Source organism: Solanum stenotomum, chromosome 5, assembly GCF_019186545.1.
Source record: "Solanum stenotomum isolate F172 chromosome 5, ASM1918654v1, whole genome shotgun sequence".
Taxonomy (NCBI): domain Eukaryota; kingdom Viridiplantae; phylum Streptophyta; class Magnoliopsida; order Solanales; family Solanaceae; genus Solanum; species Solanum stenotomum.
The window spans coordinates 14,856,558-14,882,767 of NC_064286.1; the positions used below are offsets into that span (position 1 = coordinate 14,856,558).

The following is a 26,210-nucleotide window of genomic DNA, read 5'->3' on the forward strand; positions in this document are numbered from 1 at the left end:
CAAGTCATCGAAAAAGTCACAACCTAAGTTAGGAATATTATAGTAATTTAATATTCTAGTTAGGAGTTCATGCTTTTAAAGAAATATATAATAATAATAATATTAATATATATATATACACTTATATAAAGTGGTGTTGCACCTCTCCTATACCACAAATGCTATTTATATATTTTTCTTTTTTTAGAAAAAACACTTTTTTCTTTCATTTCTGGATGTAATTTATTAGTTAAAATGAATTGTTGGTAAAATTACAAAGAATAATTGAAAAAATAAAATGTAGAAAATCCATATTTTCTTCTGGCTGAGGCGCGGAAATCTTGCTTTCTTTTAGGAGATTCGAGACCACTTTAGCAAATGTTTTCACCGGTACAACACTAGTCCTCTTGATTTGTCCCCTCTAGGATACAACAACCAATTTACACAGTATAACTCAACAAACTTTGGACAAGAGCTGAGTCCAAAGTTCCATAAAAAGGTCATCACTATTTATAGGTGAGGAATTGTTCCTTACAATGAATAGGAAGATAATGGGGTAGTACATAAAGAAGATAAATGGCCTAAATGTTACATAAGTTACAAGGTATAATAAAGGAATAAAGAGTAAAATATAGGAGTTTCAATTAACTAATTAATGGTCATGGCTAACCATGTTTAGTCACTAGACTAAAGGCGATTAAGCCTAATTTACATTGATATCAAAACGGAGTAAATAACTAACAATAACAGAAATTGTTGATGCAATGAATACGAAGTAGAATTCAAAATAAAATGCCCACCAATGGCCGGAAAGATGAGCCACTAAACCGGAGGGGAAGGCAACATCTTTTTACTCCAAAATAAGCAAATAAAAATTGTTGATTACTTTAGTTAGTTCTTTCTACACTCGTGTGCATTCCATTGTTTATTTAGACTTCCGTTCTTGACCTTTGTTTTTGCTATTCCTTCTTATCATTTTGCCATTACTTATCAAGTTCAGTCTGCCTATGATGCCTACTGGGTACCTGTTGTTTTGGTACTCATACTACGATCTGCATCTATTTTCGTGATGCAGGCCCGAGCACCAGTAGCCAGCGTTGATATCGAGCTTGGAGCAGTCTGATCCAGAGACGGGGGTGAGCACACGACATTTTGTACTACTTCACTCTTTATCTGTATACATAGACTTGTCTTTTGCCTTTCGAGATAGTCCAGTATCTGTGGTCCACTTTTAGGACTTGTCCTCATTTTGTTGGTAGCTTTGTACTAGTGATTTTCAAGTTCTGGGAGGGATATTTTTTGGTATACATATGTTTTGGTTTGCTTTTGCCTGTTTATATTGTTATCTAAAATTTTGCATACTCTTGTTTAGTTTCTACCCTTTTACCCACTACTAGTCGTTTTGCGTTTTGGGTTGGCTTACCTACTGGTAGGATATAGTAGGTGCCATCACGGCTCGAGGAATCGGGTCGTGACAAGTTGGTATCAGAGCTCTTGTAGTCGCACGCCGGTTGGGGTGATTTCTTGCATTCAGGATCAGAGGTTAGTGGCTAGCATATGTTTGGCTTACTTGGTTTATGTTAAAGATGTTAGTAGGGAGGGCTCTATGGTTGATTCAGTGCCCGTAGTCTGAGACTTTGTTGATGTGTTCCTGCTGACTTGCCTTGCCTACCCCAAAAATAGATATTGACTTTGCTATAGACTTGGAGCCAGGCACTAAGACCATTTCTATCCCACCCTATTGGATGGCCCCCGAAGAGCTTAAAGAGCTGGATATTCAGCTTCATGGTCTCCTAGATCAGGGATTCATTTGGCCTAGTGTATCGCCTTGGGGTGCCCAGTCCTGTTTGTGAAGAAGAAGGACAGTACTATGTGGATGTGTATTGATTACAGGTATCTAAACAAGGTGACAGTGAAGAACCGTTACCCCCTGTCTCGCATTGATGACGTGTTTGATTAGCTGTGTTTTCTAAGATCGACTTGAGGTTCAAGTACCATCAACTGAGGATTTGGGCAGCAGATATTCCTAAGACCACATTTAGGGCTTGTCATGGCTATTATGAGTTCCTAATGATGTTCTTTAGGCTGGACTAATTCCCCTGTTGCCTTTATGGATTTGATGACCCGTGTATTCAGGTCATATCTGGACTCTTTCGTTATAGTTTTCATCGATGATATTCTTGTATAATCGCGGAGCTAAGAGAAGCATGCGCAACATCTGAGGATTTTCCTCTAGACTTTGAGAGACCATCGACTTTATGCCAAGTTCTCAAAGTGCAAGTTTTGGTTAGAGTCTGTGACATTTCTAGGGGACGTAGTGTCCAAGGATGGTATTATGGTAGATTCGACGAAGATTAAGGCCATTCGTGGTTGGGCTAGGCCCACTTCTATTACTTAAGTTAGGAGTTTCGTTGGACTGGCTAGTACTACAGGCATTTTGTTGTGGGTTTCTCCACTATTGCCTTTGACTCGATTGACTCGCCATAGTGTTCCTTTTGTTTGATCTAAGGAGTGTGAGTTGAGCTTTCGGAGACTCAAGGAGTTGCTTACTACCGCTCCTATCCTGACTCTTCCAGTTGAGGGTGAATACTTTACCATATATTAAGATACTTCTGGTGTCGGTTTGTGTTGTGTTATGATGCAGTAGGGTCGAGTTATTGCTTATGAGTCAAGGAAGCTTAAGCTGCATGAGCGCAACTACCCCACCCATGACTTGGAGTTGGCGGCGGTAGTTTTGCGCTTAAGATTTGGAGGCGCTACTTATACGGAGTCCATTGTGAGATCTACATCGATCACGAGAGTGTTCAGTACATCATGAGCCAGAGGGACCTTAATTCGAGGCATTGTTATTAGATTGAGATCCTGAAGGACTACGACCTCTCTCGTATTTATCATCCACGTAAGGTGAATGTGGTTGTGAACGCCTTGACCTAGAAGCCAGTGAGTATGGGTAGTCTAGCTTTCTTATTTGTTGAGGAGCAACCTTTGGCTTTGGACATTCAGTTCATGGCCAATAGCATGGTTCAGTTGGATATCCAGATTCTAAACGCGTCTTGGCCTATATGGGAGTTCACACTTGTTTACTTGATAGGATCTGTGGTTGCCAGTTTGAGGATGAGGCCTTGGTGGCCCTTAAAGATAGAGTGTTAGCGAGGGATGGTGGTCAAGCTACCTTGGATCCTGATGGAGTGTTGAGATTCGCTGGCCGCATCTTTGCTCCAAGAGTGGGGGATTTGATACGGTTGATACTTTGTGAGGCCCATGAGTTTAGATACACTATCCATCCAGGCACAACAAAGATGTACCGTGATTTGAGGAAGCATTACTGGTGCAGTGGCATGAGGAGAGATATTGCTGACTTTGTTTCCCGTTGTTTCTGCTGCCAGCAGGTAAAGGTCGAGCATTTGAGGCCTCGTTGTGAGTTCCAGTGATTACCCATTCCCGAGTGGAAATGGGAGCGTATCACTATGGACTTCATTATGGGGTTGCCTCAGACTTCTAGAGGTGTTGAAAAAATTTGGTTCATCGTGGATCGATTGACCAAGTCAGCACACTTCCTTCCTGTTCATACTACTTTTAGTGCCCAGAGGTTGGCTCGTATCTACATTCGGGAGGTGGTTCGTCTTCATGCATGCCTGTTTGTATCATTTCAAACTAGGGTTCACAGTTTAGTTCCAGCTTTCGAAGAGGATTTTCAGGAGGAGTTGGGCACCCGTGTCCACCTTAGCACATCATTTCACCCACAGATACTATTCAGGTCCTTGAGGATATGTTGCGGGCCTCTTTATGAATTTTGGAGTCACTGGGACCAGATCTTGCTTTTGGCGGAGTTTGCGTACAACTACAACTACCACTTTAGTATTTAGATGGCCCCATTCGAGGTCTTATATGGTAGGTATTGTTGCTCTCCAGTTGGTTGGTTTGAGTCTATGGAGCCTAGGCTGCATGGTACAGATTTGCTTTAGGAGGCCTTGGATCAAGTAAGGGTGATTCAGGATAAGCTCAGGATGACACAGAGTAGACATCAGAGTTACGCGGATCACATGCATCAACCATTGAGGTTTGTAGTTGGTGACTGGGTATTTTTCCGAGTATCTCCCATGAAGGGCATGATGAGATTTGGGAGGCGGGGCAAGCTTAGCCCCAAGTATCTAGGCCCTTTAGAGATTTTGAGGGCAGTTGGCGAGGTTGCCTATGAGTTAGGTTTACCTCCAGCAATATTGGCTATCCACCCAATTTTCCTAGTTTTGATGATGCACCGGTATGTTCCAGATGAGTCTCATGTACTCCAGTATGATTCAGTTGAGTTGGATGATCGTCTGACCTTTATAGAAGAGATGGTTGCCATTCTAGCCAGAAATGTCAGGAAGTTACGGCCGAGAGATATTCCTATTGTTAAGTTCTATTGGAGGCATCGTCCAGTCGAGGAGGCAACCTGGGAGACTGAGCAGGGGATGCGGGAGCAGTTCCCCGACTTATTTGAGCCTTCAGGTACTTCTTGACTCTTACTTTTGCGGACGAAAGTCTTTTTTAGTAGTGGATGTTGTAATGACCCTCCAGGTCATTTTTGCCTTAATGCCCCCTTCACATTGTTTAGAGCATCCTATAGCGACCCCAAGTCATTTATTACTTGCTGGCACTGAATGTTCTATCGCCTGGTCATTCGTTTGGGTTTTATGCCCGTTTCTTCGTTTTTGAGCTTTTGGAACTTAAATAGTTGACTTTAGTCAAAACGTCAGGTAAACGACCTCAGAATGGAATTCTAACATTTTCATCAGCTCCAAAATGGCCAAATTAGGCTAGTAGCAAGGTTGGCAGGAGTATCGAGGCCTTTGGTGCGAGTTTTGACCATTAGGCATTTTTGCCATAGAAATTTGGCCTAACACTTTGGTCAACATTCTTGGAAAACACACTCGGATTGAAATTCCATCAGCACAGTTAGTTTTGGAATATCGAGTTTGGTCCAGAACGACATTTCGTTCGACTCCCGAGGCCTCTGGATTCATTCCGAGCCCCTCGATCGATTTTGGTTAAAAATGGCCTTTGGGAGTGGGACCCACTTTTATTGAGATGACCACTGATGGAAATTTTGACTACATCGTTGAGTTTGGAATGCCAAATTTGGTATGGTTGCATATCTCGTTTGCGTGCACGGGGCTCCGAACGAGTTAAGAGCGCCCCGCCAGAGTTTTAAGTTTTCGAAAAATGCTGAAAATCTGGTGTATTAATGCTGAAAAACCCGCACTTGTTCTAAAACCTTAAAAGGTCTTAAATCTCTCAATTCAATTCCGATTTTAGTGATTCAAAGGTCCATCTTGTGTGGTTTTTCTCAAGGAGCGCATTGGTAAACTTGGAAACTGATTTGGGGTCTCCATTTGAGGTAAATTTCGTGGAATACCTGCTGCCATGACCCCTTTTCGTGAGCTTTATTTTGGGAAATTTTGGAAGATGATTTCTTAGTCATTTTAGGTCTGAATTTGGTGATTCAAGAGCCTAGATTGTGGGTTTTTTCGTGAGGATCATTGTGGTATGGTTGGTTTCAGTAGTTGGGCCCTCGTTTCTGGTAATTTATTGTAAATAGCAGCTGCCAATATTCAGTTTTAGCATAATTTTGGGCTTTTCAATGCAAGTTCGCGTTGAGACTGTTTCGAGCCTCGAATTGTGTTCCAATTGGAACACAAGATCGGGAAGCTGTTTAGAACCTATTTTTGGGGTTAATTTTGGATTTTCCAGCGCGGGTCCCACTTTCCCCATTTTGACCATGAAATTGGTCCGTCTCCATTTCTTGCGATTTTAGTGTCAACATGACCATAATAACATTGTGATTTTATTTTTGATAGTGTGGCAGTGTTCCAGGGCTGTTATAAAAGGGAAAGCTCTGGAGAAGTGATTTTGAAGCGCACGTGATCGGCCTACAGGTAGGCTGCGATTTCCCTCTCCTAGATTGAACTTGAGAATAACGATGCATGTTGATTAGTTGGGATTTGGGTTGGGTAGTTTGATAATACTCATATTAGAGCCAAAATCACCAAATAATATCCAAACAATAATATGTGATTTATTTCAAGATAAAAATATGCACTTGTAATACTCTCTTTTTTTCTAGCATTTCTCAAAAATGCTAAAATCACAATTTCATAATGAATTGTTTCTTCGTTGTGATATTGATCTCTTCGAATTGTAAAAGTGCATCTTGGCCCTTTTTGTCCTGTTCTGTACAGATTTTCATTAACTACGTTTTAAGAGAAGTTTCCTTTTGTTTGTGGCGCATAGGTTCTTGAAATTCTTTCCAAGAAGGTGAAATTTTATCTATTATGAAACAAAGAATAAGGTTATCTCCAATTTGATCTCCTTAGACTTGAGCTCTCCAACCATCATTACAAAGTCTTGAACTTGATCTACTACAGATTTTTTGTCAACCATTTGGAAACGGAAAAAATCGGCTAGTATTTTTTCGCTCCAACTTCTTTAGTATCATATTTACTCTACAATGCCTTCCAAATTTTCTTTTCACTAGAGTAAGTTCTATTATAATAATCATAAAATTATCAGATATACATTTAAGAATATAATACCGACACTTATATTAACTACGATCATACTTTTCCACTTTCTGTTGATATGAAATAAGTTCATTATAATTTGTAATATGTAATTTCACAAAAAAGTTCTAAAGAGATTTAATGGCTACATTTGAAAAATTTGTGGATGTCAAGATGGGAGATCTTATCATGCCATTTCGGTTTAATAGTAACTATTTCAAGTGATGGACGGGTAAAGTACTTTTCTACTTAAGTCTTCTCAATGTTTATTATGTTTTAATTAAGAAGAATCCTAATAAAAAGTTTAAGACACCTCCATGAATGAAGATGAACTTATTTCTCGTCAAGAGAAAGTTGAACAGTATGATAGTAGTTTCCATAAGTGTCGGTATTATATTCTTAATTGTCTATCTGATAATTTTTTTAATTATTATGATAGAACTTACTCTAGTGAAAAGAATATTTGGAAAGCATTGAAGAGTAAGTATCATACCGAAGAAGCCGGAGCGAACAAATAAGTTGCTAGCCCATTTTTTCATTGTGGTAGATAAAGCTCATGACTTATAATGATCATTGAAGGGATTAGGTGAGCAGATAAAAATGGGAGATACCTTATCATTTGTGTCATAATATATATAGTTCCACCTTCTTGGAAAGAATTTCAAAAAAATTATACGCTACAAACAAAAGGAAACTTTAACGATTCTTGGGTCATTTTTGTGTTTTATGCATATTTTTCCTATTTTTCCCATTTCCCTAGCTTCCTTATAGATTTTGTGTGGTGATGGGTTGGGCGGCATACTTCTCAAGGTGTTCAGTTGAGTTTGGTGCGAGATTAGGAGTTTCGGAAGATTTAAGCTTGAAAGAGTTGACATTAGTATACATCCAAAGAATCTGATGTCAGATCAAAATTCCATAAGTTCAGTCATCTTCGAAAGGGTTATTTTGGACAAGTATGATGATCGGTTTTGGTTTGACGCTTTTGTCTGAAGTTGATGCGATTAGGGGTTTTAGTCTTCAAGTACTCTTCAAAGTTTAACTTCGGTAAACTTTCTTGGTCAATGCACTTAGAATTGAATTATGTTAGTGTGGTTAGCTTTGAAACACTGAGTTTGGTCCAGAACAACCTTCGGTTCAACTCTCGAGGTAGCTGGGATGATTTTGTGGTGTTTGGCATTTATTTTGGTATTCCTTTGAAAGTGTTGACTTTGGTCAATATTTTGACGAGACAACCTCAGTTGGTGGATACGTCAATTCGGTTGAGCTTGGAATGTCGTTTCCATTCTAGTAGCCTATTTGGTTTACATTGATGGGTTTTGAACGAGCTGCCTACCCCTAACCGAGATTTTGATTTCTAGATGTTGTTTCTAATGTAGTGTTGCTCGTGCAACACTGATTTTCGAAGGGTCCTTGGTGGCATTTGCGGAAACTAGAAATTCTGGACCTTCTCATTTACGAGGGGTTACCCCATTTCGGTCACATGCTCAGATTGTGGTGAGCTCTAAGCATTCAGAGGTTTCCTTTTGTCCTTCTTTTATGCTGACTCTCATGTCTGTATTTTGGATTAGTCAGTTTTCTGTATATATGTATGGATTTATGTTCATAGTAGCTTCTGTATAGGTGAGACCAGGTCCGGGGGTTTGGTAAATTGTGTTGTTTGTCTTGTGGTCACTTTTGGGCCTATTTTGTACATTTTGTATTGTCATACCAATATATATACTAGTTTCTGGGAGCGCCCCCTTTACACGTGTATCCCGTATTAATGAGTAAATTATTTCTTAAAAAAATAAATACTATTAAAAAATATAATTTGAGTTATTTTTTTTATAAAATATGTCTAATTGAGGTTTCTTACTTTGTCTTACTACTAATTGTGACACTCCAATTTCATGACCTCCAAGTGAATGCACCGAGATAATAATATAAGAAGTTAATTAAATAAATATAAGTACAAAAATAAGCTTGTAAAGCAAAAAGGAAAAGATAACAACTATCTAAATTTAATTTATTCAGAGTGTTAAAAGTTAATTTTTGTTGGTACAATAGTTTTAAAAGATCAAAAAATTGAATGAGATTAATCCTCTGGAAATCATGGTGTAATATTAATGTTTCTTCAATTAAGAGCTTGAGAGGAGATTATTTACTTTTTGTACCAAAAATGGTGTAAGATTAACTCTGAGTGAAAGGAAAACAAAACCTTTCCACTATTTTACTTTGCCTTTTGAATCTCCTGATAATTATAATGACCGTGTTCAAAATATTATAGTAAATTTTTATGCACAAGCACTTTAAACCAATTAGTGAATTATAAATTTTTAAAACTAAGGTGTAAAAAGTCTTATTATTTATATTTTGAAAATCGGGATATTTACGAACATAACTACTATTTTTATATAGAATTTAAGTTTTTCTTCATACAAAACTTATCCACCATTAATCTAATGTTATATGTTTCACATTCTTCTTCTTTTTTTCCAAAAAAAATAAGTAAACATTTTATCACATTCATTCTTAAAGATGATAGTTAATGTATATGTAGAATTATAAGTACAAAGAACAAAAAAAGAAGAAGAAAGATACACATGAGCAAGACAATTAGACATTTTTTTTTGCTTTTGTCTCAATAATGAAAACTGAATATTTGAGCATACAAAATTGTCATGACCCAGACTGTCGTGATTGGCACCCACACTAACCCACCGGTGGGAGAACCATTACTACAACTCAAACAAAATTTTTTTATGAAAACTACGACATTTAAAGATACGGAAGCAGGTTTAAATGCAGAATTTATATAGAGTTCCCATAAACTCCAAAGGTTTAAATAAACTAGTCAAACTAGTTGAAATGACCCAAAAAGTCCTTAAAAATGTTCTTCGGAAGTTACCGGAAACTTGTTTAGCTATATAAAAAAATCCGTTTCGTTTTTTGAAAATCTGACTTCATATTCTTGTTTAGGGGGTCAAATTGAGTGGGAAATGGGTCTAACCCAAATTTTAGAGCAACCGTATCAAAATCCGAAATTTCCAAGTGAAGCCTTTTTCGAGGGTCTATTTTGGAGGGTCATATCTCCTAGAACACAAATAATTGGGTGGCCCATAACATATCCATGCAAAGCCCTTTGAGTTAGATACCTAACGCACTTCGTTTCACCTCATTCGGAGTTCGGACGAAGAAGTTATGCCCATTTTCGTAAAATCTGTCCGGCAGGAAATGCAATTTCCAGTGAGCGTTTTTACTGTTCACCCGCCTCATTTTTTTTCTAAGTGTTGAACCATTTTTTTCCAAAGGGCATATGTTATTTCCTATATACCATTAGTTCAATTCCCATCTCTAAAACATTTCCCAAAACACCTCTCCCATACTTAGACACATTTTCTCTCAAGTTCTCTCAAGAACCCTAATCCAAAACCTTCCTCAAGATTGAAGAGACTCTTGCTCCAAGTTCCAAGCTTCCATTGAAGACACTCTCAAGACCTTCATAAGAACTCAAGGTATGTGGTGTTGAACTCATGGGTCCTTCCACCCATAGTGCCTAGACTCTATTCTACTCACTAATTCATGGTTTAAGTTAAGATTCATAAATTAGTCTTGTTCTTTGTAATAATTTCCTGCACATTGAATTTTAAACATGAAAAGTGATTGTTTTGAGCATGTTGTGACTCTAGAACTTGAATCTAAATTTGGAATGGATGTGGAGATTTTCATGTGGTATTGTGGGTGTTAAAAGGTGTTGTTGTAGGTTGTTCACTGGTTTGGCTGCATAATTACTACCCTATTTTCCATGCTCTTTGATTCCATTACATGCCTTCAAGGTGTTTGACAAAATGTCCAACTATGGAGAATTGATGAATCGATGCTTTAAAGCTTGAGTTATGAGATGTATGGCAATCCAGAGATGTGTTGATGACAAACTAAGCTTGTGTATATGTTCATTCCATACGTGAGATTGCATTAGAGCCTAATGGGAATTTCCTATATAAAGTGTTGCATGACCATGCCCGGTCCGGGGGAAAAGAACCGGACAACCATGTGAGAGGTTTATATCTCACCACCTAGGATGCTTGGGGTGTGACCAACAACAACCATGTGAGAGGTTTATATCTCACCACCTAGGATGCTTGGGGTGTGACCAACATCAACCATGTGAGAGGTTTATATCTCACCACCTAGGATGCTTGGGGTGTGACCAACATCAACCATGTGAGAGGTTTATATCTCACCACCTAGGATGCTTGGGGTGTGACCAACATCAACCATGTGAGGGGTTTATACCTTGCCACCAGGGTGTCCGGGTGTGAACGGCATCCCCCATCCTAAGTTGGGGTTATAGATTGGTTGGATCATGCATACACATATGATATCTACTATTAGTATAGATTTACTTAAACATGTTTTGACTTCACTTTGATCATGCATCCTCATATTGTTATTCATAATGCCTATGAAACTATTTCTTGTATTTCGATTGTGTCCTTGTCTATTGTTGTGTTGCACCCCGCATACTTAGTACATTCCAAGTACTAACGCATATTTTGCCTACATGATGTCACCATGTAGGGACCGGAGCTACTCTTGATCCTTCTCTCCATTCACGTGGCTAGTACGGTGCTTATCCGAGTTTGTTGGTGAGTCCTCAATGATTCGAGGGCTATGTTATGTTTCCTACTCCTATGTTTTGAGACTTTAGCTTGCAATTGTATTTTGACTATGAGGGGAGCCGGTAGTATGTCATGGCCCCCGTCCTATCTATGTATGTAGAGGTGTGCGTTGGACACGAATTTTGTAAATGAGCTTGACTCTTGTTCTATGATGTCATTTTGAAATGGTTTGCCCTTAGTCCCTATTTCCCGTTAATTAATGTTGAATGTGCTTCCGCGACCGATGAAGTATGATGACAAGTTTGAGAGGCTTGTTTGGGGTTCCTTCGGGTTCCTCATTCGCCATGTCACGTCTAGGCCCTAGGCTTGGGTCGTGACACTAGTGCAGAAGAACAATCCCTAGAACTTGAAAGTCATTATACCAAAACTCTACTAACGACAAGTCTAAGAACAAAGGGTGCAACCCCGAAACTAACAACACCTTAAACAAATAGTCTAAGTCCGAAAAGAGTGGACTTAAACAGGAGAGATCCATGGCAGCCTGAAAGAATTGGCTCACCCTTCAATCCGGTCACGCTCAATAGTCACTTAGCTGAGGTCTATCAATAGCCGCCTGAAGATGCCCTATACTCAACAAAGAACAAGCAAGTGTTGTATCAGTACAAAACCACAGTGTACTGGTAGGATCACACGGCTATCCCAAAAAGTGAAACACATGCAAGTAACCACAACATTATAAAACAGGCATATACCGAACATATACAATATTTGGCATCTTTTCGGGATCAATGTAACATCACACGTTCTCAATAATACACATTGGTTATCAATTTAGAGCAATATATAGTCTTCTAATATCAATCATCATTAGATATCAATGTAATCATCACAAGTAGATACACAACACAATTCAATGGTCCTCTCACGGAACCTAATTCAATGGTCCTCTCATGGAATCCACACCCAAATTATTGGCATATCGAAACGTGGTGCCCGATCCAATGTTTATGTCGGAACATGGCAACCGATCCCATAATTATGCCGGAACGTGGCAATCGATCCCATATTTATGCCAGAACGTGGAAACCGATCCAAGTTAGTGTGTCGGAACGCAACACTCGATCCATTCAACAAACCACAATCACAATCACAATGTATATTCACACAATCATACAACAAGAGGTGATCAATGGCATACAATTATTCAATTATTCTCATTTATGTTTAGGGTGATCAATAATGCAACATTCGCATACATACATGCATTATAATGAGCAATTACAAACATATATCACACCAACATGAAATCATAACCATCACCAACCTCGAATTCAAGCTTGAATCCCCTAAGGCACTTGAATCTTCCTTTTCAGATTCTTCTCGCTTGTTCGTGGTCTAAAAATATAAAATTAATGGAAGGATCAACAATCAAAGGTCTAATTATCCGGATTATAACAAACCCAATGATCCTAGACCAACTCAAGATCCTAATACCCAATTTAGGGCTTTTTCCACCATTAGTTTCAGATCAAAACCCTTCACCAACAATAATTAACCACGAATTTATATTCTACCGATCGAAAAAATGGAATTCGGGGAGTGAAATTCTTACCTTTAGCCTCAAGAATGGTGGAAAACTGTTAAGAAAAGACCTGGGTTTGTTCCTTAGCTCTCAAGTTCAAAAATTACTGAATAAAATGTTTTTGGGATTTATTTCTGACTTTAAATCGCGTATGCCCCGCTACAACGGCCTCACCCCGCTACAGCGGCCCTGCCCTGGCCACAAAAATCCCCGCCAAAGCGGCTTGCACGAAACAGTGAGCAAAAATAATAATTCCAAGATCCCATTTCACAATACACCTTCAACCAACGACACTCAGAAACTACCCGTTCACGCTAAGATCAATTTCGGGAGTTCTACTCGCTCGAATTCAATTTCGTAAAGTCGTACAGGTTCCTTAACATCTTAGCTATCCACTCATGCAATCAATTTCATTATTACACTTCTCATTCATTACCAGATTTCCCTAGGCGCGCCTGACTCAAATTTAATCCAAATCTGGACTAGGCTAGGAAATTTCAAGTTACTACTCAAAAGTTTTTCTTGTCCAATTCTTTATTCATTGGCTTTTCTCTAACGACGGAATCAGGTCATTACAAAAATAAAAATCTGAAATTAAAGCAAGTTGCTAACTACAATCAACTAAATGAAGACATATAGGAAAGTCTTATTATAATTCTAATTACTTAAAATAAGTATAAAACTAACACACCAAGCTCGTATGCTTCAATCGTTGAACTCTTGTCTCTATAAAGAGATCTCACAACTTTCACCACAAATTGTGACACTATTTCACATGTTTAGAGCTACTACACACAAGATTTGTAGGAGTAGTAAATAAAAATCTTTCTTGAAAAAGTTAAATTTATAGGACAAAAATTATGGAAACATGAATAGTCACATGGAAAATTGAAAGGTCCAATACTATTAAAATAAATATAATGATTCTTTCAATGTCTTTATTTTAAATAACTAACAATTCAAATAATAATTAAAATATTATTTAATATTTAATTAATTAGATGTTTAATTCAGCCTAGAGATAAAGTGGTAATCTAAATTTTCATCTTTGGAGCTTCCCAAAAATTATGGAAACATGAAAAGTCACATGGAAAATTGGAAGGTCAAATACTATTAAAATAACTATAATTATTCTTTTATTGTTTTATAATAAATAACTAACAATTCAAATAATAATTTAAATAATATGATTTAATAATTTATTAATTAGAAGTTTAATTTAACCTAGGGTTAAAATGGTCATCTAACTTTTCATCTTTGAAGCTTTCCACTTTTAGTAATATATATATATATATATATATATGATATGATATGGTCTCTTTTCCATATATATTATTTTGGTCTTCTGCCTATTATTTCTATTTTAACTTAAATTGTGTCTTACACACCTTGTGTTTGATTTAGGCTTTTTCACTCGCTGGGTGGTAGTGGACAATGTGGTATCAGAGCTTTAAGTTCACTGGTGTCACAAGTATAGGAGCAAGGGTCTAGTAGAGTCTTTAGGATCGGTTCGATGATGTATGTGTCCAATCTTATAGAGGTTCTAGGGCATTCTTAGTAATACTTCATTGTTTCTTGTTTCTTGTTTCTTGTCGTTCATTGATGGTTGTATTAATATATAAACTTTGTTTACTTCACTCTTTCCAGATAGCTAGGATGAGATAGGTTATAGGTGGGCGAGAGCTTCCTACACCTATAGGTAGAGCCCTAGTTAGGGCAGAGCAAGAGATCGATCTAGATGTTGGGAGCAGGCACCAGCACCAAAGCCCCCGATAGAGATTGAGCATGTTCAATGTTAGCCAAATGGTGTAGGGCCATTCCATATTCCACCAAGATATGTGGCCACGTCAATGCTTCATGATACTTTGGCTATGCTCCTTAACTTCATGGATAGCATGTCTCAGGCGGGTACGATGCACACTTCTAATGGACCTCATATTAGAGATGATGAATAATCTAAATTATGTAATTATAATCTATACTTTTCGGGACTTTAATTCCAAGAATACTACTTCATCTTACCATCTCATTCAACAGACCTCAAGTTATATTCAAGAAGTCATTATCCACTTACTTTTGACACCACATTCAAGCCTATGCCACACCTCGAGCCTACACATTGGACGTTGTTGGGAGCGGGCACTAGCACCAAAGCCCCAAATAGAGGTTGAGCATGTTCAACTTCAGCCAGATGGTGTGGGGTCATTCCATCCTCCACCAAGATATGTGGCCACATCAATGCTTCATGATACTTTGGCTAGGATCCTCAACTTCATGGATGGCATGTCTCAGGCGGGTATGATGCACACTTCTAATGGACCTCATATTAGAGATGATAACTAATCTAAATTATGTTATTATAATCTATATTTTTCGGGACTTTACTTCCAAGAATACTACTTCATCTTACCATTTCATTCAACAGACCTCAAGTTATAATCAAGAAGTCATTAGCCACTTACTTTTGACACCACATTCAAGCCTATGCCACACCTGGAGCCTACACCTTGGACGTTGTTGGGAGCGGGCACCAGCACCAAAGCCCCAGATAGAGGTTGAGCATGTTCAACGTCAGCCAGATGGTGTGGGGTCATTCCATCCTCCACCAAGATATGCAGCCACGTCAATGCTTCATGATACTTTGGCTATGATCCTCAACTTCATGGATGGCATGTCTCAGGCGGGTACGATGCACACTTCTAATGGACCTCATATTAGAGATGATGACTAATCTAAATTATGTAATTATAATCTATACTTTTTGGCACTTTAATTCCAAGAATACAACTTCATCTTACCATCTCATTCAACAGACCTCAAGTTATAATCAAGAAGTCATTATCCACTTACTTTTGACACCATACTCAAGCCTATGCCACACGTCGAGCCTACATCTTGGACGTGGCCGGCACTTGAGAACCATTGCTTGTCCCCAAGTGAACCCTTGGTCTGGTTCAATACTCAACGCAAGACTTATTCAATAACATAGGAACTCATATGCAAAGATTAACTCAATTATCTCAAATAAATAACTCAAAATGTTTAAAATTATTCAACTAGGCAAAAGAAGGCTACACAAGTCTTAAAACATTAACAAGGAAAATGAAAAAGACTCCTCATAATACTTCTATCTATGAAGCCTCTAAATACGATGATGGAAGTTAGGACAAGATCCGCGACATCCTAACAAACTTAACAGTAAATGTAGAACCCTCCGGAAGTTAGGAGGCTCACCAAAGCTAACTGGAACAACAAGTGGTATCATTGGAGCACCTGTTGATGACCCTGAACACCTGTATCTACATCATAAAATGATACAGGCCAAAGGGCGTCACTATATTGAATGTACAAGCATGCAAGTGAAAAACTGAAACATACGTATATAGCTTGAACTGATAGGAAGGGAAGACATAATCACCACATCTCATCTCAACTCAACTAAACTCAACATGATATAAAGCAATGAGAATAAGATACAATACATATAAGTTTGTAAACAGTTGACAAGAACTCAAGATGTATGAAAATACAATAATAACTCTTTACTCTTATTTGGGAGATTCACTAACCGACAACCATCACTATGAGCTATGTGATAATATAATGTCTCGCCCATGCTACGAGAACTGTCATATACCTTGTCGGGTATAGGACATCCTCAACTAAGTTGATCCACTAAGCTCTGACCAAAGGTACTTATGATTCATCTAAAAAATATGATCTTGTACCCATGTTGGCGAACATGGTTTATGAGGAATGTGAGTTGTATGAACTCATCCCCATATCAGTGCTCAATACTACTCCCAATAATATATACTCATGCTCAATGTTTAAAAACATACTTTCCTCTGGTTTGAGATAATGGCTCAAACTATCCTCTTAATAGAGGTAACTACTCTTGAAATATCTTTGAACTCATAAAGCATTTACAAAGCAAAGTTTCTCTTTTATCAATGTAAAAATTGATACCTTTGGGAATACTTAGTTCCCGTATATTGTTACTCAATTCATACATGAAAACTCTTTCTCAAAATATATCAAAATCATATTGTAACATGATCACTGATGACTCGGGAAGTCATATTGTATAAACATTGATGGTATATCTAGATACCATACTGCTTAAACGTTGATGGCATACTCGATTTTCATAATAATCATATTTTAGAAACTCTTTCTCAAAACTCATTTTTACTTCCTCAAAAACTCAGTTTAAAACTCAAGTGTTGTCTTTAAAAAGCATCTCAAAATTTATAACTCAATTCATAGGGTTGATACAGAATTATGGGCATGAACGACTCAACCTAGGGATCTTAATAGCAATATGGAAACTCAATACTCAGAACTCAAGAACTCGAAATGCAGAACTCAACAATACTACTCCTCTCAAGATTACTTAATTCATAGAGTTCTTGTGGAATTATGGACATGAACGACTCGACTGAAGGATTTCAATGATAATATAGAAACTCATAAATGAAAATTTTCTCATTCTCATACTTACTTCCCCAAGACATGGCTCAAAACTATAATTTATTACAAAAATAATTCTCAAATTGACTCAAGGGACCCTCTTGAACTTTACTCTTAACTATACCTTGAATTTGAAATGTGAATTCAAGAGTTATGATTAGGATATATAGGATCTCCCAATGATTACTTAAGTTTTAGATAGGTATAATTAAGAAGAGAGCGAAGACACTATTTAAAAGAACTAAGACGGAAGAGAAATGGAGGCAAGTGCCCCTAGCGCATGGCGCTAGCCCCTAAACAACTACAACATATTTCTCGCGCATTGCAGGCGCGGGGCGCCAACCCCCTTGGTGCCTCAGTGGTGCGCTACCCCACCCTGTGCCCAGAAAACCCGATGAATTTTTCTTGCTCAATTTCAATCCCCATCTCACCTAGAATCGAATGAATTCCTCCAAATTCTCTAAGATTCATAAGCCAAACACCATTTTATTGAAAACCCACACAAAATCCATCAAGAACCACACTCATTCGCAAGACCCTCACCTCAAGACTCAGTAAAACTCCATTTAAAAAGAATGAAGCTAAAACCTCAAGAACTCAATAAATCTACTTTAAGAATGAATTCATGGTACGAGTTTACATGTTTGGAATGAGGGTGAACAAACTCGACATTGTGAAAGCTTACATACCTCGAAAGAACTAATTTCTTGGTGATTTCCCAAAATTCTTGAAGAATTCTTGAAACCTCCTTTTTTCTCCTCTTGAACTTTGACCTAATTTTCTTCAATGTTTTTAGAATGAATGAAATTTGACTTATTCTGATTAGACCCCTAAACTTGGGTGGGTAAAACGTGTTATGATAGTGGGGTAAGGAAACGACCAAAATACCCCTCCTTAAAATGGATGAAAAAGCCTTAACTAGAGGCTGCACTCAAACGAGCATAACTCCTTCATCTGAACTGGAAATATAGAAAACTAGGTGGTGTTTGAAAGAGGACTCAAAGATCTTCGATTTGATAGCTAATGGGCCACCTAAATCTTTATGTTCTAAAAGATATGATTCTTTGAAGTTGACCCACGAAAAATCTCATAGTGAAACTTAATCGGAAGGAAAGTTTTCAACTCAACTTTATGCTAGGGAATTTTAGTGTCCTTAACATGTAAGAAAATTTAGAATCACTCGGTGACATATTATTCACACATAAAGAATGGCTCAAATCTTATCTAAAAACTTTTTGGGATGTTACAGTATATTACTATACCCACTTCATGAAATTCTAGGTAATCAACTCTTTTAAGAATTTTCCATCTTCCCATCATCTCTACCAGCTGAAACATCATGAATTACTACAAAGGGATGCAAAAATACTCTCATCGAGATACGACATATAGCCAAGCCTCATATCAATATTTTTCACACTTAAAACCTTATATGGAAAAAGCATACTATGATCTTTATAATAACAGTTATCTACCATCTCATCAACACTAAGATGTTATCAACACTGCTATAAATATTGAAGAAGGATCATTGGAAGGGCTTAGAGAGAGAAAAAATTATCATAAGCCAATTCATTCTACAAGTTTGATCTGAGAATATGTATGGTATATGGTGAATTCACAAGCTATTGAGGGTATATCATGAGTTCACGGGACTGAGCATATTGTGAAACATGAGTGCTGATAGTCGTAACTTCATGGAATAAGATTGAGGTCACTGAGCTAAAAAAATTTGCCTCTTATTCTAGGAACTGAGCATGAAGGTAAATTTGTCTAAAGTGGACAAGCATAGGTCATGGCCATAATGTTGATATGCGATACATAAGCATGGTGCTATAGCGATTTAAATTTAAGGAATACGCTAGAGTAGGAATGGATTGATAATCCGTCATAACTCATTTCTAAACATATCACCCTTTCATCCCCCTTTTATGCCTGAAGCCAACTTTCTAAGTCTATGGCCCTATTTCATATTCCTTAAACTTTGATACGCTCACTTTACTCTAACAATTTGGGGCAACATTGAGAAAATTATTACTAAACTCTTCTTGATTGACCACATCTGGAGATACCAAAAAAAATCTTCTAGGACTTATCTCAGAGATACTTCTCTTAACTTCCCCTTGCATCTGAAGTCACCTTTTTATAACCTCTACTCCTATTGACGTACATATATGCTTCTTCTAACACTTAATAATATGACCTCTTTTTCTTAGACCACTAACACAACTCTTCTAAGTTCATAACTACCTAACTGAAGGAAACTCTAAACTATATTGAGAAGATCAACAGTATCTATATGTAAACCTTTCGGCCCAACTCTTAATTGTACCATATAATGCTTACGTCTACCTACTCTACATAATAAATCATGGACTTCAAGCATCACATAACTGTATATTGTCTTGGGTACATATCTTAAGGATCTTCTTCATCTAATGAATTATAACCAATTTATCATTTTCATCTAAGAATCACATATACTAGTACCATCACACTTTTTGTAGGTTAACATCCTAAGTTCTCACATACACTATGTCAAGCCTGCTAGATCAAATCTCAAAACTAACATTATAATAATGTCTACCTTCAAATTTCAATGCTCATCTCACATTCAAGCTTAGTGTGTAGAACTAAACATTGATAACAATAGACATCTCACATACTACAGTAACTTACAAGTAGTAGATAAAATCAATAAAATACTAGTCATTAAAACCTCATGACAAAATAGTCGACCATTGTTTCATAGTCTATCTAATTAAAGTCTATAAACACATTCTCTTTAAAATCCTAAGTGTTATTTACCCATTCATTATACAGCCTTGCCAAATAAGTTCATAATCCTGTGAATATTGTGGCTCTCTCCCTTCAAAATCACAAAGGTATAACTAGATATGTCAACTCCTGACTACATTGTATTTCTATTCCAAACTTATACTGATCATTACAAAGGCAATGAAACATCATCATAAACTCCTTTTTTGGTTCAAGTATACTCTAACTCATTGTAACCAACAACTTTTTTTCTACGTTCTATCATGAAATTCACACAAAATATATTAGTCCTTAGCCAACAGATAAAGGAATATCATTTCATTAATGAGTTATTGGGTACATGACTACAACAACATACTTTACACAATAACTACTTCAACTATTTAGATTACTGCACTTCTAAGTTCATACTTCTACCTCTAGGCACTTCTACAACCAATGGCTCATAATATCACAAACCACACTATTTTTCGGGTGACAATACTACCCAAGCATTCTAAAACATACTTCCCTCTTAAGGGTATCATCTGAAATAAAGTTTAGAAAAGAGAGTGTGAGAGGACATCTTGCGTAGGCTCAAATGCACGATTTATTGTAATAAGATCTATTCTTTCAAATCAATAAACTTAAGCACACTAAGAGGCTCCTCTCAAGTCCTTGTGCAGTCTCTTTACTTTCTAATGGATTTTTTAAGAGTAACTCATCGATAAGAATCTAAGATTTACTACTTATACCATCTTGAGTATGAGAGGTAGTTGAATAGATTTAAGCATCAAATGAATATGAATAATTTTCTTATGGAACAACTTTATTACACGATCTAGAGTATGAAATAATGGAAAGGTATCTTTAATGCCTTGTAGCCTCATGATTATAAGTGTAGTGCACAACACACCCATAAGCAAGACTCTATTGCACACTGCTCCATAGACACCCTAGGACCCTTGAACTATGTGCTCTAATACCAAGTTATGCACACCTCGAGATTACACCCTAGAGGTGTCCAACAATCAGAACTATTGTTAGTCCCAAGCAAACGCTTGGCATGGCTACCTACTGAGCGAAAAATTATACATACATAAGAGAGCCTTATAAAATGAACATTCAAAGTCATTTAAAGATATCTCATGCAAATTCTCAAATAAATCTTAATGTAAATAATAACGGAAAAGGGCCTAAAATACCCTTGAACTATTGGAAATGGTACAAAACAATCCTTCATCCACCTATTGGCTCTCAAATACCCCTGACATCCACCTATTGGCTCCCAAATACCCCTGACATCCACCTATTGTGTAGCGACCCTTCCGAAATAANTCCTTCATCCACCTATTGGCTCTCAAATACCCCTGACATCCACCTATTGGCTCCCAAATACCCCTGACATCCACCTATTGTGTAGCGAACCTTCTGAAATAATATAAGTCAATAACTCACGAGATTTTTATGCATATATTGTACTCACACTAGAACAAAAAATGACATAAAAAAATATTACCAACTTCCAAGTACCCAAACTAGGTGGTTCATGTTTCACACATTCATTCAAAATTAGTGGTAAATTTAATATATTACAAGACTTGGGCATACACACCCCAAAAGAACAAAACATAGAGCCATACTTATATTACAATCCATGTTGACATGATCAAATTAGTCCTCAAAATTTCATGTAAATATACAACACGTAGATCATGTACAAATCCCAAGGTTTATACAAAATATAGATGCCGATATGCAAATGCGATCTTCCTTAAGGCTCTCAAAATTTCCTTCTCCAATGGCCAGCTTCATGCATCCACTCGCTCATTCCCTGTGATAGAAACAACTATCGCTAAGCATATAGCTTAGTGGTGTAAAAGCTATAGGTTCGGAGCCATCAAATTCACAAAACTACCTTTCTCAAGTCATGTGCAGCATAATCGAACATAATAAATAAATCAAGTAAACAATATATCAAAAGTATCAAGTTCAATATTAAGAGGTCCAATTGTCAAGAACGCTTATAGCACCATTTTCCAAGAGATTCAATAACAAGGCTCGCCTAATATGTACATCATGTCTTCACACCAAGCACAAACAAGTATCAAGAAGGGTCAAAGCTCAATAATCAACGGAATCAAGAACCATATTAAAAATGGCTTTCTAATTCGTACTTAAAATGGACAACCTCCATACTTAAGACGAACTAAAAATCCAGAGTCAAGATGGAAAATGACCCGAATCAAGAGGCATGCTAAGAGTGACAAAGTCACAGCCACAAGAAGGACAAGGTTCCAACAAGAGTGTCTGGTGATCAAACAATCCATACAAGTGGGCGAGTTACACAAGCGTCTTTAACTTCTCAAAGGATACCAATAGAACAATGCAAAGCGACAAGAGTAATCAAGGTACCAAGATCAAATTTCAGATATACTAGCAGTTAAAAGAGTGCAAATACAAGTTAATACTCAAACCTCAGTGCTTTAGCAAAGAAATAGTCCAATACAACTTCAAGAGTTCAAACCGTAGATCACAACGTATCAAGGTCCTCAACTTGTTCACGAGTATATACAACCTTAAAAAATACAATTAAATAACTTCTTTAATTCCCAGCAGCTCAATAATATTGGTGTAAACAGAATAACCATCACAAGTAAGCTTAGCCTATACAAACACGACTATGCTCCCAAAACAGTGATTCTGGCCAGCCTAATACGTTATGTCGCAACTCAGATTTGAAAAGGAAAACGGCAAAACTAGACATTATAACCTTCATGAAAGATGTAGCTACACCTCTTAAGGTTTCAAAAAAATAAGAATCACCGTAAAATATATTTTTTATAAAAAGATATATTCAAAACACTAACAGCTGTCCAAACATGATTTCAAATTTCAAAATCTGGACAGAACTTGTCCTATGTTGCGTCCCATATTTCGATTCCATAACAGCTAAATCAGAGTTTTACACAAACATAAAAGTTGTAGGTCTACAAATTAGCTTTCCAAATCATATTTATTCAGTGTAAAAAGATTCTATAGGACGAGATATGCATAAATTACCAAACACTACCCAGCTCATGAACAAATTTCGTCACTTACCTAAAAGAAGTGTGTGTCTCGAATTCCAGCCAAAAGAACCAAGTTTTCTCTTGTGATTTAGAAGAACAATCTGTTTAGATATGTTTCTAAGGTTCTAAGGTTTGAGGAAAACGAAATTACTAAAGGAAGGGTGAAAATATATAGTCAAACAAGTGATGTTTATCCCTTGGGCAGCTGTCCTTCAAAGGTGCTGCCCAAAAATTTGTGTGCTGCCCAATATGCATACATATACACCTATATATATATATATATATATATATATGTATCTCCTTTTAAAGTTATACATAATTCTAATTAGAATATTACCTAAACACCCATCACAATCCCTTAAATTACGATCACAATTTATGTTAAGCAAGTTAGCAATTATCACAACATTTCAAGTTCCTAAAATGAGAGTAAAACATATTGTTGTAATTAAGCAATGGTAAATCGATATCCGACTCTTGGTTAATATTTAGGGGTGCTACATATTGGCCGCCAAACACCCTTCCATCCACCTTTGGGTCCAAAATTGACTACTTTTATAGCGGATTATCATTTAAATAATTTTTTGAATACCTAGCGATCATCTATTGACTACAATTAAATTACTTAAATTAATTTACAAACTCATCCATTATACCCTATCCAAATTGACTAGACTTGACTCAAATTAATTATACCCGGCTTTATTAATTACACCCACCCCAAATTACATTTACCCCATCGATTAAAACAAATACTGCCTTCATTCCAACCATATCACTTCCTCTTTCAACCCTACTTCCCCAATATATTTGCTTACAATCTTAAAAAACACTACCGAAATACACTCGTGTATCACCATAAAAAATAATGAGTGTTTTGGTGATTTCTTAAGGTGATACATGTGTGTATTTAAGTACTATTTTTTGAGATTGTAGGCGAATATATTGGGGGAAAAGGTTGAAAGATGAAGTGAAATGTTGGCAATGAAGGGTGTATTTATTGTAATATCAGTGGGGTAAATATAATTTGGAACGCGAGTAATTAATTAATTAGGTCGGGTGTGGTTAGGTTGGGTCATGTATAATTAATAATGAGTGAGTTTGTAAATTAATTTAAATAATTAAATTGTATCCAATAATTGGTCGCCACATATTTAAAAAATATTTAAATCATAATCCATTATAAAAGTGGTCAATATTTGACCCAAAAATGGATGACAGGGGTATTTGGGAGCTAATAGGTGTATGGAGGGTACTTTTGTACCATTCCCAATAGTTAAAGGGTAATGTATGCCCTTTTCCGAAATTATAAAAACATTTTCAAACTTTTGAATGCTAAAGACTGAAGAGACTCACTAAGTTTGTCTATCTATGAAGCCTCTACTAACTGAAGATAGGTGTCGAGACAAGACCCATGGCTACCTGACTATTCAACTAACAAAGACTAGAATCAACTAAATTTGACTAACTAAATTAGAGCCCTTCAGAAGTGAAGAGGTCTCACCAGCTGCTGGTGGAAAGTGATCTTTTTGAATGTCTGCTATCAAGAGTACCTCAAATTGCTTCATGAAACGATGTAGTTCCCAATGGCGTAAGTACATGGAATGTATGGTATGTAATAAGACCTTAGTCCAACACTATGAAAAGCCTTACATATCATCTGTATTCATAGTTTCATTATAAAGCTATCATCTGTTTTGAAAATCTTTCACCTTGATGTTTATGCTTTACTTGATCCCATGATACCTTTTCTTTTGTGACGCCATACGTGGCTATAAGGTTTGGTATTCTTTCGGATGTGTTGTTAGACCATTTTTCTATCTCTACTCCTGTTGGTGAATCTAATTGTCCTGTCTACTTATCCCTCAGAGTTACTCATGTTGATCTTCTAGAGCTTGATATGTTATATTATCCTTGGTATGGACTGGCTGCATTCTTTTTATGATTCTATTGCTTGTAGTACCCGAGTGGTCAAGTTTTAGTTTCCAAATGAGCCCATCCTAGAATGGAAAGGGGAAATTATATGCCGAAAAATGATTTCTAAGGGTTGCATACTGTGACATCTTGCAAGTTGGTGACTGGGAAGAAGCTTAAAACTTGGAAATAGCCTTTTTGGAAAAAAGTTAAAAATCTAGAAAATTTGGTGTTATGGGAAAAAGTGAGTTTTTGGCCAACTTTGAACAATCATAACTCCTAGCTCAGGATGATTTAGGTGTAGTTCCAGTCATGTTTACAAAGGCTGTGGAATGATCTTTCCAACACCACTGAGTTTGCTCGATTTCGAGTTTGTATGAGTGAGTTATGCCCTTCGGAAGTTGGGCAGTTGGCAGGGAAGTCTACCCGGAAATTGTAAGGGTATTTTGGTCTTTTCCCTAGCCTTGTCTTTGGATATATATTAAGGTGTAAGACTGATTTTTGATCAGTTTTTCCCTTTTTAAAAGAGTAAGAGCTAGGGTTCTTGAGAGAAAAGGAGAGAAAGGAGAAGAAGAAGCAAACTTCGTAAAGATCGTCGTGGTTTTCTTCGGGGGTGATCCCTATTAAGGTATGTGAGTTCATAGTGTTGGTTTGGTTCTTTCCCCCACACACCAATCTCGTTTAATTTCGAGAAAAGATTGAATATGTTTGTTGAAGTTGTTGGTTGTAATTGTTGAAGTTGTAGTTATGTTGTGTTGAAGTTCTTGTTTGTTTGGTGTATGGTTCGGGTGGTGTTTCCGAGTTGAATCTATTGTATGTTGAGAGGTTTATGATTTTAAGTCTTTGGGGCTGGAAACTTTGAAGTGTAGTACGTTTAGAGTTGGAGAAAACTAAGGAGAAAGTCGGTTTTCGGGGAAAAAGGGTGGGGCGTCACGCCTATCAACGCACCCCAAGAGGAGCTCTGAACTTTCCCCCTTGGGGCTGTGCGCCCCTCAGTGCGCCAGCAGGCCCCTTCTGAAGTTTTTGGTCTGGCGCTCCGCGCCTCTCAGAGCGCCAAGAGCGCCATGTTTTCCCATTCCTTCCCCACTTTTTCAAATATGATCCTAGGTGTTGTACCTATGTTTCATAGTTATTTCCAACACTCCAAGGTACGTTTAAAAGTCAAGAACTCGTCCATAACACGTGATCAAACACCTTGAATCCATGATTCCAATTCAAGGAGAGTTAGTTTCCAAGTCAAGTGAAGTTAAGAGTTGAGTCTAGAAGTTAAAGAAGTGAGTCAAGGTAAGTC

The 26,210-nt window shown here is 37.1% G+C and overlaps 1 protein-coding gene across 1 annotated transcript; it reads left to right on the forward strand.

Moving 5' to 3' along the window:
- Positions 1–1,724: 1,724 nt before the first annotated feature.
- LOC125863706 (uncharacterized) lies at positions 1,725–3,410 on the forward strand. Its single transcript, XM_049543735.1, has 3 exons — positions 1,725–1,767; positions 2,064–2,161; positions 2,997–3,410. Exons 1-3 carry the CDS (start codon positions 1,725–1,727, stop codon positions 3,408–3,410), a joined length of 555 nt encoding a protein of 184 aa, XP_049399692.1.
- Positions 3,411–26,210: the final 22,800 nt, after the last annotated feature.

Coding starts and splice junctions, on each gene's coding strand:
- LOC125863706 (XM_049543735.1), top strand. CDS start 1,725: ATGGCCCCCGAAGAGCTTAAAGAGCTGGATATTCAGCTTCATG. Junction 1,768..2,063: donor GCTGGATATTCAGCTTCATG/GTCTCCTAGATC, acceptor GATGTTCTTTAG/GCTGGACTAATTCCCCTGTT. Junction 2,162..2,996: donor TTTTCATCGATGATATTCTT/GTATAATCGCGG, acceptor CATGGCCAATAG/CATGGTTCAGTTGGATATCC.